Below are 14,656 nucleotides of genomic sequence, written 5' to 3' on the forward strand. Positions count from 1 at the left end.
AGATTAAATTTACAGTGAGCAATGTCAATGAAAAGCAGTCCAGTCCATTGGAAAAGAATACAAGCCATTCGATGATTGCTGTTCAGACAGCAGTCATTTTGTAAATCCTATCCAACACCCATGGATAAAGAGAAAAGACAGAGAATAAAAAACATTATAAAAATCCTGACCCGCAGAAAAAGAAACGTTAAAAAATTCAAAATATAAAATATATTTTTTTTCATTTTCCATTTCTAAGTTCCTTTGAAAAAAATCTGATTTTTATGTTTTTGTTTAGTCAATCAGAAACGAATTTAAGACGACGTGTTTTTTTTGTTGGTAATTGTATCCGTTTGAAATCTGAGGTCGAGTACGTTATAAGGGAGGAAGAGGAGGAGGTTGATTAAACGGTGTATTTTTTTTAAAAAAAAATTAGGAATTTAGGTTTTGATATATCGGGGTTGGATTGATTTTAAATATAAGTTTATAGTTGTTTTAATTATGGGATTAGGGAGGAAAGGTGAGGGAGATGCGGTGGTGGTGTACGACGGCGGTGGAGGTGCTGCTGCTGCTGCTGCTGATGGGAGCGATAGTGTTGATTGCGAGAATGGAGGGAAGTCTTTCGGTTCGGTTTCATGCTCGATTTGCCTTGAAACGGTGACTGATAATGGAGATCGATCGTGGGCTAAGCTTCAATGTGGACATCAATTTCATTTGGGTAAGTTCAAATTGTCGTGTTTTGGAACTGATTTTATCGAGGAATTTTCATAAATCTGGGATGGGAAGATCTGAGCTCCGAGTTTGCTCATTTGATTTATAAGGTGTGCTTAGTTTTGGTTTTGATTGATGATGCAGATGAAGAAATCATAAAGATTAAGTTTTTATTTTCTTCTATTGCTTATGCTATTTTATTAGCTGACGATTAAAATGAAATTTAGCTTCTCGAAGAATAAGTTAAACCAGGATCAATCTAATGCAGCTTTGATGTTTCAATAAGTTGCTCCTTTTATTATCCCTGTCAATTGCTATGGCTGATTAGATGATCGGAGTGAAGTTTTCAATGCAATTAGTTTTTGTCTTTTTTAGAGACTATTTATCAATGAATCAGGTTGGAAGCAAACGTTTATGCGATCTTCGGGTTTGCTCAGTTGTATTATAATATTTCGATGCTCTGCAGCATGGGGGAAATGACTTCTGGCATAGACATTTGTGGAACTTGAAGGATTTGAGAGTAGATTGTATGTTATTTTTGTTGATGTGGTCAGTTGGCGGTGTGAGAAAATGATAGTTTTGAATCTGTTTTAAAGGTTCTAACCGATTATTACTTGTTGCAATGATTGTCACCAGATTGCATTGGCTCAGCATTCAACATAAAGGGTGCAATGCAATGCCCTAATTGTAGGAAAATCGAAAAAGGTCAATGGCTTTATGCCAACGGTAACCGTTCATATCCGGAATTTGATGTGGATGATTTGTCACATGACGAGGAGCTTTATGATCTAAGCTACTCTGAAATGGTAATATTTTATATCGCCTTATTTTGGAATTTTATTTCTTTTCTGCATCTTGGTAGGTTTAACCATCTCATCACTCATCCCTTAACCTCCACTCCACGCCATGTCAATTTAAATGAACATCAATTTTATTGGTTATCTAGTGAGTGAAACTTGAGTTTTGATGCTCACAGTTGATGAACCAGATCTCTTTTGCTAAAGTCGAGCCAATCGTTGTTCTGTGGGTTTCTTAAGTTCAACAATTTATGCCCCAATGGAATTTGACAGATTAGGGTTTGAGTTGCACTGCTCTCTCCATTCATAGTTTTGCAAACCTACACACAATCCTGTCTCCATGTTATTTGCTTTTGGCCTCTTTGGCTCTTGGTGTGCATTCATTTTAGACTTACTGATGAGTCCATTTGAAATATAATTTTCTGCTTACTTATTTTGCTTTTTCTTTTTTCTTTTGTTTTTGTAGTCATTTGGAGTTCACTGGTGTCCGTTTGGAAGCTTAGCACGACTTCCTTCATTCGAGTAAGCGTGATTAATCTGCTGCTTCAAATTTTCAGTGCTGAAATGTGGTGGTCCTTTTTTTGTCTCTTCTTTAACATCAATGTCTTCCATCTTTTATATTTTGCATGCAATCTTTGCGATAATAACTGCAAGAGCAAGAGCGAGAGCCGAGAGAGTATGGTGGAAAGTTGGTATCTTTTTAGTTAATATTGATTTACAAGTTGGAGAATATTCATCCTCTGCTTACTATTTGGGGTGGCAAAATGGCATTGAAATTAAAACAAGTAGCAGATCTGTGATCTGTCTTTAACCTTACTAAAAGAAACATAACACCAGCTTGAATGTAACTGAAGCAGTTCTAACAATCTAAAGTCATAAAATAATGTCATGTGACCCAACTTCGAAAAATTATCTTGATGGTTCTCTGTCGAATGCAAATTCTTTCGGCATGAGATGCACCACATGACTTACCAATGTTGTAAGTGGTTTATTCACCAGACTCGTCTTTGGGCTGGAAGTATTTCATGAGATTAAATTAATGGAGTATAGAATCGAGGCATAACTGCATTGTTTATTTCGTTGGAAGTTACAATATCCTTATTATTCTAAGTTGAAAAGGCTGTTGTGGTATAACGTTCCCTTTTATTTCTTTACACAAATCATTCCTATATTGTTTGCCTCGTTCAAGTTTCAATTATATTATTTCCTTAACAAGTCCTCTTTTTTCTTTGCTCCTAGGGTAGGAGAGTTTTCATCAACCTCATGTAAGTTTTTTCCGTGTTTTTTGAAGTTTGTAAAGGGTTTCTGGACTGATATACTGATTATAAGCTATGCTGGAATGCAGATCACGAGTTACTGGGACAGCAAGCCATCTTTACCGAGCATTCAGCATCTGCTGCTCATCCATGCCCATATGTAGCTTACTTCCGGCCAACTATTCATCCCTCATCCTCAAATTCCAATGGAAGTGTTTCAGACAGTTCTAGTTTCAACGGTCACTGGAATGGTCCATCAGTACCTAGTGAGATGCCTGAGATGCCTACATCTTACGCTTTTCCTGCCATGGATCTCCATTATCACAGTTGGGAGCATCAGTCCCCTCCGTTCTCCACATCAAGCAGTCGAATTGGTAGTTCTGATCAACCTTCAAATCCGCCCATCAGTCAAAGGTCCACCAGGAGTAGCCTTGATATGCCAAGACCAGGATCTTTTATGCATCCATTTGTTGTCGGCCACAGGTATTCCACAATACAGTTGATATTTGGGATGCAATTGAGGTTTTCTGGACAATAGAAAATATGTAGAAGTTTTACCGTTTTGTTCTGCAACCAGTTGTAAGAAAACGGCTACGATATCTTCCCTTGAACTAATAACTCCCCTAAAAAGTGCTGAGATGATACGCATCGACAAAACGTAAAGATTGATTTTTAAGGCAGCTGCTTCATTACCTCATTCAGAAAATATAACATTTTGTTACATGTGGTCATTCTTCGTAATATAGATATCATCGAATTGACGGTGTTTTATCTGCCAATTATTTCAATTCAAGTGGTCTGTTTCTGCAGTTCTGGTGCAAGAGCAGGGAGTTCGGTCGCTCCTTCATTTATCCCGCCTTACCCTGGTAGCAATGCTCGGGCCCGTGATAGAGTCCAAGCTCTCCAGGCATACTATCAACAACAACATCCTAGCACTTCGCCAGGCATACGGACACCCATTATTTCTGGCTCCCGAAGATCAAGCAGTCATAGAAGTCATGTACAAGCTGGACCAGCAGCCTCGTCATCTGACCAGGTGGGTGGCTTCTATTTCATTCCATCCGCCCGTAACTTTCGGGAGGCGGAAAACCCTCCAACTCGGTTCCATGCATGGGAAAGAGACAATTTTCCTCCATTTTCACTAAACCAGGTCGACAGAGAATCCAGTTGGAGCGCATTCCATGAATCAGCTGCCGGTGAATCAGATACCGGCGTAAGATCCAGCAGCTTCCGCCAGAGGCACGGATCGGAGAGGACGCAATGAAAAAAAAACCGTTCGTAGTTTATCTTTCCTCATTTACACCCTTATCGGGTGAAACAAAAACTACCCTATCGTGAATGAAACCGAAACGTTTATGTATGGTTCGAGAGACATGGCTGAAAAACTATGGTATGGCTCCGAAAACAATCATTTTGGTAGCCGTTTGGTGTTTGTGCTGGACATGGCTTCCTCTCCAATGCTTTTCTTTGGCTTTGGCTTTGAGGATTATCAATTATTTGAAAGGGAAAAAAAAACGAATGTTGGATAGTATAATTGGATTAAGCTATCGCTTTAGAACTTGCATACGGTTTGAACATTAATGTTCAATTCACATATTCAACGTTTGGAAAAACCCTAGATAAAATGACCAACATACTTGGTGGAAACCATTAAGCAAGGACTATGTTACTCCTCCATGTGAGTAAAACTGAAGAATTCTACTAAAATTTTAGGCTACTGATGTTGTCGATTTAATAATAAATTGATCGGTCGACGTTAACGATAGTTAACGTCGGCGACAAAAAGCTTATATGACCCTTTGATTGCTTACCTGAAAACGTCGACCACAAATCATCCATATCAACCATGAATTGCATATTCGGCATCACAAGGTTCCTCAAACTGCAATTGTCCATTTATATTTAGAATACTAAAACCTGAAAATTGACTTCTTCTTATATGAAAATAAAATACGAAAATTCACCTCAATAAAAGCATAACCAGTCGGCCTTGGTGGGATCTACACGACTAATGCTGGACGGCCTAGAAAACAAAAATTTAAAAGTTGAATTATAAAATCAGAATTTTTTAAAGTTAGTTAACCAAAACATAAACAAATCTAAAGTTAAACGACTAAATGCATAATTTACCCTGTTTTTTAATAATAAATTTAAAGGAATTTCATCTACTTTATTTTAATTTTTGAACTAAGCCTATTATTTAAAAAAAAATACTGCAGCATGTTTTTTTCTTGCAATTATAATAGGGCAAAGCATGATTTACCCTATCATGAAAAATCATCACCATCTTATGTGATTGATTATTTCAATGTGTTGGTGAATGAAAATTATTGCAGTTTAATTTGAATTGGATTTGAAGGAAGACATGCTTTTTGAGTAGAGCTTTTGAGTGTTTGTGGCAAAGAATTTGACTTGGTATCTTTTTGGACAGAGACGGGTGAAACAATGGAACAAATTAAGAATGGATCGTCTTGCCAGCCTAATTTCTTAATAATTTGCTTGATCAAGATGCCACCCCAACCTATCCATACAAAAAATCTTAATTAATGAAATAATCACAGGTTTACTCTTAATTATAAAGTAAGTGCTCAAATTATAGTGATTTTCACGATAGGTGTCCAAACTTTTTTTTTAAATGATCTGGGTGCTTGAAGTTACAAAGGTTACCACTTTAAGTGCTCGAGCCGTAACTGCCATGAACTTTTTCCACTAATTGTCACATGTCATTTTGCTTTTTTAAATTAAAAATATTATTATATTTATAAAAAAACTTTAATTTTTATTAAATTAAAAAACCCAAATTCCTAACCCTTATCCACTTTCGTTTACCTTGCCAGTCACGACCACCGCCGTCGACGTAGTCCCTACCATCTTCTTAGTTATCATATGTACCATAGTTGTCTTCGATTGATCGTCAGGATCGCTTGAGGTCCTGATTTTCAGCCTAGGGTTCACGAGGTACAAAACGTCGACTGACCGTCATTTGGTCGCGATTTCATAAGGTTATTGATCATTGGGGGAGGTGAGGTAAGGTTGAGTTTCGTTGACGGTAAAGGGCAACAGTCGGCGTGGGTTTAGGTTTTCAAAAATTTGATGTTATTTCAAAAAATTTATTTTTTTTAAAATATATATTTTTTAATTCTTTAATTTCAAATAAAAATCATAAAATTACTAGAATGTGACAAGAATCATTTAACGGATAAACTTAACGATGTTTATGGCATAGACACCTAAAATGATAAACTTTTATAACAATAACACCTAGATCATTCAAAAAAGAAATTTGAGTACTTATTCGTGAAAAATGTTATAGTTTAGACACTTATTTTATAATTAAGCCAGAGATTTAACTGTGCATGATTAATAAAATATAACATCAATCGATGTTTATAGGTATTAAATAATCACATATTCACATACTTATATAATATATAAGAGGGGTTACTAATTACCAAGATTATAGACTAGTGGCTCAACAGTGCAAACTATTTTCTTCCAACAGTAATCATTTACGAATCCGAATGGATGAAGATAAGGGTATTTCGGACTTTCCAGTTTTTGAACTCGATAAAGGATGACATAGTCACGTGACACCGATGTGGAAAGTTTTATCGTACGATAGTTTTAATATACTATTAAGAAATGACGTTATCGAAAATGTTATTATTTTTTAATATTTTTGGTAAAAAAATTTACATAAAACATTATTTTTTTTACCTAAAACATTAATATTTTTTAACATTTCCGGTAACGTGTCCAATATTAACATATTAGGTAGAAAAAAATAATGTTTTAGATAGTACTTTACTGATGATAAGATAGCAATTTAGCTATCTAAGAAACAAGAAATTAAATCTTTGTAATTCTTTATTAATGAAAAGCTGATTTTTTCATGAGTTAGAGAGTAGCTTATTTATACAAGCAAGAAGAAACTGCAACTGCTGTGCAACAAGCCATTAACAACTTAACTGCTCATAACAAGAAGCTAACAAACTGTTCTAGAACTATTCTAGAATTTACAGCACACGCTCGTATACATAACACTAACATTCACCCTGCTTCATTAACTTCTTCAGCACTTGCTTCAGCTTTATGGCTGCTTCATTAACATTTACCCTACTTCAATGACCTCTTAGTTGTGTTACCAAGAGTTTATGTCTGTGCTTGAGAAAAGAAGGGGAAGAAAGTGGCTTTATCAAAACATCTGCTACCTGCTCATAAGCAGGGATCTCATTAACCTGTAAACGACCATCAGCAACCATTTCTCGAACAAAAAATAAGTCAAGCTCAACATGCTTGAACTTAGAATGCTGAACAGGGTTGGCACAGACCGCAACAGTGCTAGAATTATCACACCACAGAGTAGATTTACCATGTGGAACCACGCACAACTCCTGAAGCAATGACTCAATCCAAACAATTTCAGCAGCAGCAGAAGCAACACTCATATACTCGGCCTCAGCTGTGGAACGAGAAACTACTTGCTGCTTGCGTGAGCTCCATGAAATGAGATTTTCACCAAAGAAAATGCAGTAGCCAGTCGTGGAACGCCTATCATCAGGATCGGACCCCCAGTCTGCATCAGCAAAACCAGTTAGTGACATGCGAGGAGATGCTGTGAACCGAAGACCATAATCAGCTGTCCCTTGAAGATAACGTAAAATCCTCTTAATAGCCTGAAAATGGCTATTTCGAGGTGACTGCATGAACTGACAAACTTTGTTCACTGCAAAGGCAATATCTGGTCGAGTGACTACTATGTACTGAAGAGCTCCTACAATGCTTCTGTATTGGGCTGCATCTTCAATGGGGTCACCAGCATCAATCGATAACTTGCAGTTGGAGACCATGGGAGTATGGAGGCTCTTGACATCACCAAAACCATGCTTATGCAAAAGCTCATGAATGTATTTTTGTTGAGTCAAAACAAGACCATTGTCATCAGAACACACCTCAATGCCAAGGAAAAAATTAAGAGAGCCAAGATCTTTTAAAGAAAATCGAGCATGCAACTTTTCAATAACACATTGCACCTCACCAGCCTCACTTCCTGTCATAATAATATCATCAACATATACTAGCATGTAGACAACACTGCTAGCAGTTTTTCGAACAAACAAAGATGAATCGGATTTAGACAAGACGAACCTTTCAGAGACCAAGTACTCTCGAAGGCTCTCAAACCAGGCCCGAGAAGCTTGCTTCAAGCCATAGATTGCTTTATGCAGCTTGCAAACTAAACCATCACCAGCTTGCATAAACCCAGGAGGCTGAGACATGTAAACCTCTTCCATCAATGCCCCATTTAAAAAGGCATTATTAATATCTACTTGACGCAGCAACCAACCTCTTGTCAATGTAAGAGTAAGAATCACTCGTACCGTTACAGGTTTCACAACTGGACTAAAAACCTCATGAAAATCAATGCATAGTTGTTGAAGAAACCCCTTCGCTATAAGACGAGCCTTGTATCGAGACACTGAGCCATCAACATTACGCTTCACCTTAAAAATCCACTTGCAGTGAACAGGTACACGATCTCTAGGAAGAGGAACCAGAGACCACATGTTGTTTGCAATCAAAGCATCAAACTCTTCCTGTGCAGCTTTCTTCCAATGAGGAATCTTCATAGCTTCTTTAATGGACTAAGGCTCTTCATCAAAATACTCAACATGCAGAACACGAGGTTTTTGAATTCCATCTTTGGCCCTGGTAACCATAGGATGCACATTCTGAACCAAAACAGCCCCATGTGCATTGTTACCCGTTGAAATGGCCCCATGCGCATTGTCATGGTCAGCCATTGCTCCAATAGACGTGGTCCCAAGCACATCATCACGGTATGGCATAGCTTCAATAGGTGTGGTACTCAAATTACTAGGAGCATCACCATTATCTGCTCCAATAACCCGAGAATCACGTGTAGGCAAAGTAACTTGTCCATCATTCTCGTGAACAAGAGAATCACGTGGGCAGGTTGTATGAAAAGGTGTAACACCCCCAACCCGTACCCGACCCGGATATGAGTCAGAGATATTACATTGACTTTTAAAACACAACTCTTAACCAATAATAGCAAAATATTTGAACTTATATTAAGAAAATACGATAATATACATATTGTAATATAAGTTTACCAAAATATTCAGAGCATACACAACTTAACCCTTTAATTACATGCCAACTGCCATTTACATAACAAAATGACCTACTGATTAAGTTGCTTCTGATCTGGTGGTTGCAGGAGTAATGCTGTCAAGCTGCTTCACCTGTCTCGTCTACTTTCTCGGATCCTACGTGTGAAACACTCACACGCTAAGTCATCGACTTAGTGAGGCAATGTAATAATAATAACAAGGCAATGTAATGAAAATGTCATAATGATATGAAATGAGATGAAAACTTATACTTAATCAAGGTAGTTTACATCACCATTATTCTTACCTGTAAGCATATTACTTTAACATTCATGAATTTGTATTAATGAGTTTATTGGCCCATGATATTATATTGAGAACCTAAGGTATCTGAGTATTGTGAGGTTGTGCACTATGCTGTCACCACAGCTCGTATAAATGCACCGAAGTGCCGCGTAGAATTGCACCGTAGTGCCATATAATAATATCCATAAGGACCACATAGAATTCCTTAAGAATCATATACATATGCTAGGGATCACATATGTGTCTCACCAGACTTCACACATGTTCCAAAGAATATATATATATCCCGAAGGACCGCGTAGAATTTTGTCCCGAAGGACCGCGTAGACCCTCTACCCTTGGCATGCCAACTATACCTATAGTTCTCATCTACATAACATAGGCTTTTACATTTCACGTAGTCTATATCGCGTAGACATGTAAATTCTTACCTTTTCACATAGCTCATAACTTTTCCTGCATATTCATGTCATATAATGCATTTTATATGAATTCATGTCATGTCTCATAATACAGAATATGATCATGTACCAAGATATAAAATCTAGGCTTATCATAAGTCTAGAATTGAGTATATTTCTATAATTATGCTATGCATATGCACTCACCTATATTTCTTTGCCTTTTCCTCGATCGATCCTACTTATAGATTGTTCCCGAACTCGTGTAGGCTCAGTATCTACATAAACATAATTTTTAAGATGATTATCAGATGTCTATGTCTTGAAATTAATCTTTAATAGCCTACCAATTTAAGGAATTAATAGTTTAGTCTTTCTCTTTTTTTTTTATATGGGGGAATTGGTTCCCCCCTGGGGGTATCGATTCCCCTCTAGCATTCTGGAAATTCATATTCGTTGAGGGGGTATCGATTCCCCTTGAATGGGTACCGATTCCCCTAGCCCCGAAATCCTATTTTGAGCTCGAAAATCATCTCATTTCAGCTCAAACATTCATATTTCACTCCCTTTAATACTCTTAGCTTTCATACACTTACTTAAACTAATTATTATCCATTCAATACCTCTAAAACTAAAAAAACTAATCATCCATATAGAATTTAAGAATCTTACTCAAATTCTAACTTGTTCTAATTTTAATTCTATCACCTCATACTTCTTAATTAGCTTGATGACAGGTCAAATCCAGCTTCTAATTCTTATTATGACCTTTAATCTAAGATTTCATTCAATGGCTCTCAACCTTTAATCTCCCTTAACTTGCAATTCTTTGAGTTCTAGGATCCTTGTTTCTCTCCATCATATTTCCTACATCTTCATTAACCAAACCCATGCTTAACTCATAAGAATTAATCCAAAAGAGGACAACTCACCTTTGCTTGCAAGCTTCACGGTTGGAGAATGAAGAGAAGAAGAGAAAAGTCTGGAATGTTTATCTCAAATGCCCACGTGATTTATAAAATCACCCTAAGGAATATTTAATTATTTCACTTACTAAATTACTCTTTTGCCCTCTTAATTCTCCTTCTTTATAATTCAATCCTACACCAAATAACTCAAATAGGTCATTGAACTCTTCCATCATTTTACTTAAATCACCAAATGTTGAAACTTTGCAAATTAATCACTATCTCGACATGGAGGATGTTACAAATCTCCCTCCCTTAAGAAAATTTGTCCTCGAATTTTCAATAAAAAAAGAGATGGGGATACTGCTTCCTCATATCCTCCTCACGCTCCCATGTTGCTTCCTCTACTTTGTGATTCTTCCATAAAACTTTAACCAATGGAATAGTCTTGTTCCTCAATTGCTTAACCTCATGAGCTAAAATTTGAATCGGTTCTTCCTCATAAGTCATATCCGGTTGTACCTCGATCTCTTCTGGATTTACGATATGGGAGGGATCCGATCGATATCTTCGAAGCATTGAGACATGGAATACATTGTGAATCTTTTCCATTTCTGGTGGTAAAGTCAATTGGTATGCTACGGGTCCCACCCTTTTTACAATCTCATATGGTCCAATAAACCGGGGACTTAACTTTCCTTTCCGACCAAACCTCAACACATTCTTCCATGGAGATACCTTTAAGAACACTTTATCCCCAACTTCAAATTCAATCTCCTTTCTTTTAAGATCAGAATATGACTTTTGTCGATCAGAGGCCACTTTGAGGTTATGTTGAATTTCTCGAACTTTCTGTTCTACATCTTGAATTAAATCCGGACCAAGAACACTTCGGTCTTTGAGTTCATACCAATTTAATGGAGTACGACATTTTCTTCCATATAATGCTTCATATGGGGCCATCTTTATACTAGACTGATAACTATTGTTGTAAGCGAACTCTGCCAGCGGTAAATACTTTTCCCATGATCCTTTAAATTCCATTACGCATGCTCTCAACATATCTTCCAATATCTGAATAGTTCTCTCTGATTGCCCATCAGTCTGAGGATGAAAAGACGTACTAAAGTTTAAACGAGTCCCCAACGCTCCATGCAAAGATTTCCAGAATTTAGAAGTGAATCGAGGGTCTCGATCAGAAACTATGGAAACAGGTACTCCATGCAATCTAATAACTTCTCTAATATACAGCTCTGCATACTTTTCCATAAAGAAATCCGTTCTAACTGGAAGGAAATGCGCCGACTTAGTTAATCGATCAACAATTACCCAGATTGATTCTCTTTTGTTCGGAGTCAAGGGTAACCCCGAAACAAAATCCATCGTAACATTTTCCCATTTCCATTGAGGAATGAAAAGCGGTTGCAATAATCCTGATGGAACTTGATGCTCGGCTTTGACTTGTTGACATATCAAACACTTAGACACAAATTCGGTGATGCTTCGTTTCATCCCTGACCACCAAAATCGATCCTTCAAATCCATATACATCTTGGTTCCACCCGGGTGCATCGTTAACGGACTGCAATGAGCCTCTGTTAATATTTCTTTCTTCAAGTCGTCATTGTCGAGTATTACAATTCTTCCTTTACAATATAGATTTCCATCTGACTTAATCTCAAAGTCTTTAATCTATTTGTTCTTTACTTGTTCAATTCTTTTCAAACACACTTCATCTTTACTTTGCAATTCTCCTATTCGTTCCAACTATGCTGGTTTAAGGGTTAATTCTGCACAAAGACCACCGTCTCCCGTTAAAGATAATCTTGCATCCATAGCTCGTAAAGCTACAAACGTCTTTCTACTCAAAGCATCTGCTACCACATTAGCCTTTCCGGGATGATAGTCAATTATCACATCATAATCCTTTAAGAACTCTACCCATCTACGTTGCCTCAAATCCAATTCTTTTTGAGTCATCAGGTACTTCAGGCTCTTATGATCCGTATATAAGTAACAACGCTCCCCATAAAGATAATGACGCCAAATCCTGAGAGCGAATACTACAGCAGCCATTTCTAAATCATGAGTGGGGTAATTCCTTTCATGTGGTTTCAACTGTCTCGATGCATACGCTACCACCTTTCCTTTTTGCATTAATACACACCCCAACCCGTTATGGGATGCGTCACTGTATACTACAAAATTCTTGCCAGATTCCGGTTGAACCAATATCGGAGTTTCCGTCAGAATTCTCTTTAAAACTTTGAAACTTTCTTGACATTCAGAAGTCCAAACAAATGGTACGTTCTTTCTCATTAGCTTTGTTAGGGGCAGCACAATCATCGAAAAATTCTTAACGAATCTTCGATAGTAACCAGCAAGTCCAAGAAAACTCCGAACTTCAGACACATTCTTAGGAACTTCCCAATCCATTATAGCTTTAACCTTCTGAGGGTCTACTCTAATCCCAACTGCCGAGATCACATGCCCCAAGAAAATTACTTTGTTTAGCCAAAATTCACATTTGGACAATTTCGCATTGAGATTTTTATCCCTGAGAATTTACAAAACTAGCCTCAGATGTGCGCTGTGCTCTTCAATGGACTTCGAGTAAACCAGTATGTCATCAATAAAGACAACAACAAACTGGTCCAGATAGGGCTGAAAAATCCTGTTCATGAGATCCATGAAAGCAGCAGGTGCATTCGTTACTCCGAATGGCATTACGATGAATTCATAATGACCATATCTCGTTCTGAAAGCCGTCTTCGGAATATCTTTCTCCTGGATCTTCAATTGATGATAACCCGAACGTAGATCGATCTTCGAAAATACCGAAGCTCCTTTTAGTTGATCAAACAAGTCATCAATGCGCAGAAGGGGATACTTGTTCTTGATGGTCACCTTATTAAGCTGTCGATAATCAATACAGAGACGCATTGATCCATCATTCTTCTTAACAAATAACACCGGAGCTCCCCAAGGTGACACACTTGGTCGAATAAATCCTTTTTCTAACAACTCTTGCAATTGATTCTTTAACTATTGCAATTCTTTCGGAGCCATCCGATAAGGTGCCATTGCAATTGGAGCGGTTCCTGGCATTACTTCAATTTGAAATTCTACCTCTCTATCCGGAGGTAATCCTGGCAACTCAGCCGGGAAAACTTCAGGGAATTCTTGAACAATTGGAATCTCCTTTAGCCCTTTCTCTATAGCTCTTAAATCTATTACATTTGCAAGAAATCATTGACATCCCTGTAGCAATAGCTTCTTAGCTGACATTACTGACATTACATTTGCTAAGGGATTAAACTTTTCACTGCTCACACTTATCTATGTTCCTCCTGGACTTTTCAGGGTTACCTTTTTCAATCTGCAATTAACATCTCCATAATAACGGAACAACCAATCCATTCCCAGAATCACTTCAAACTCGTCAAAGGGTAATTCCATCAGATTAGCAGGGAATTCAATTCCCTGAACCTTTATGGGACACCCCTTACAGACTTTATTCACCCGGGCGCTATGGCCTAACGGAGTTGTTACTATAATCTCATTACTCGTAGCTTCTAAGGGAATCCTCAACTCCTTTACTAACTTACTTGTAATATAAGAATAATTAGAACCCGGATCAATCAGTACCAATACTAATTTATCATACAATTGAAAAGTACCTGCAATGATATCAAGATCATCACGGTCATCACTTGTCTTTAAATTGTATACCCGAGCAGTGGATCGAACTTCAGGTTGAGCAGAGAATTCAGACGGGTTCCTTTCTCTGCCTCTTCCTCGTCCTCTTTGTGAGGAAGAACCAACTCTTCCAGATGGTGCAGGCTCACCAACAATCAATGGACAATCCCGGATAAAATGTCCGGCATCTCCGCATCGAAAACAAGTCCCAGCAGCCATCCGACAAGCCCCATAATGGTTTTTCCCACAGTGCTGACACTGTCTCCCTTGACTCGGAGTAGATCTCCCAGCACCAGATTCCACTGATTGCGTCTGTCTAGGTCTTGCCTGACTTGCTCCCCTAGAAGACGATGCAACTGATTCTGATCTAGCTTGTGATCGAAATCCCGAGTCTCTTCCCCTTTTTGATGGTACTGAGCTAGAAGAAGCACCCGTTCTCTTTGATGTTTGAACTCTAAAATC

The 14,656-nt window shown here is 37.8% G+C and overlaps 1 protein-coding gene across 2 annotated transcripts; it reads left to right on the top strand.

The window, feature by feature from the left end:
- The first annotated feature begins 234 nt into the window (after positions 1-234).
- On the top strand, positions 235-4,194 carry LOC120208975 (E3 ubiquitin-protein ligase RFI2-like). 2 transcript variants are annotated; one of them, XM_039208078.1, is made up of 7 exons: positions 236-697; positions 1,327-1,496; positions 1,954-2,009; positions 2,727-2,752; positions 2,833-3,226; positions 3,554-3,779; positions 3,894-4,194. In XM_039208078.1, the coding sequence occupies exons 1-7, from the start codon at positions 481-483 to the stop codon at positions 4,005-4,007; spliced, it is 1,203 nt and encodes a 400-aa protein (XP_039064009.1). In that variant the 5' UTR covers positions 236-480; the 3' UTR covers positions 4,008-4,194. The 2 variants fall into 2 exon arrangements, with proteins under 2 accessions (XP_039064008.1, XP_039064009.1); XM_039208077.1 differs by having other exon boundaries at positions 235-697; positions 3,554-4,194.
- The last annotated feature ends 10,462 nt before the right edge of the window (positions 4,195-14,656 follow it).

Source organism: Hibiscus syriacus, unplaced genomic scaffold, assembly GCF_006381635.1.
Source record: "Hibiscus syriacus cultivar Baekdansim isolate YM2019G1 unplaced genomic scaffold, ASM638163v2 tig00017959_pilon, whole genome shotgun sequence".
Lineage (NCBI taxonomy): Eukaryota > Viridiplantae > Streptophyta > Magnoliopsida > Malvales > Malvaceae > Hibiscus > Hibiscus syriacus.

Bases quoted from the DNA above. Each gene is read 5' to 3' on its own strand.
- LOC120208975 (XM_039208077.1), top strand. From the start codon at position 481: ATGGGATTAGGGAGGAAAGGTGAGGGAGATGCGGTGGTGGTGTACGAC. The intron at 698-1,326 runs GTAAGTTCAAAT...GATTGTCACCAG, and splicing joins TGGACATCAATTTCATTTGG to ATTGCATTGGCTCAGCATTC. The intron at 1,497-1,953 runs GTAATATTTTAT...TTGTTTTTGTAG, and splicing joins ATCTAAGCTACTCTGAAATG to TCATTTGGAGTTCACTGGTG.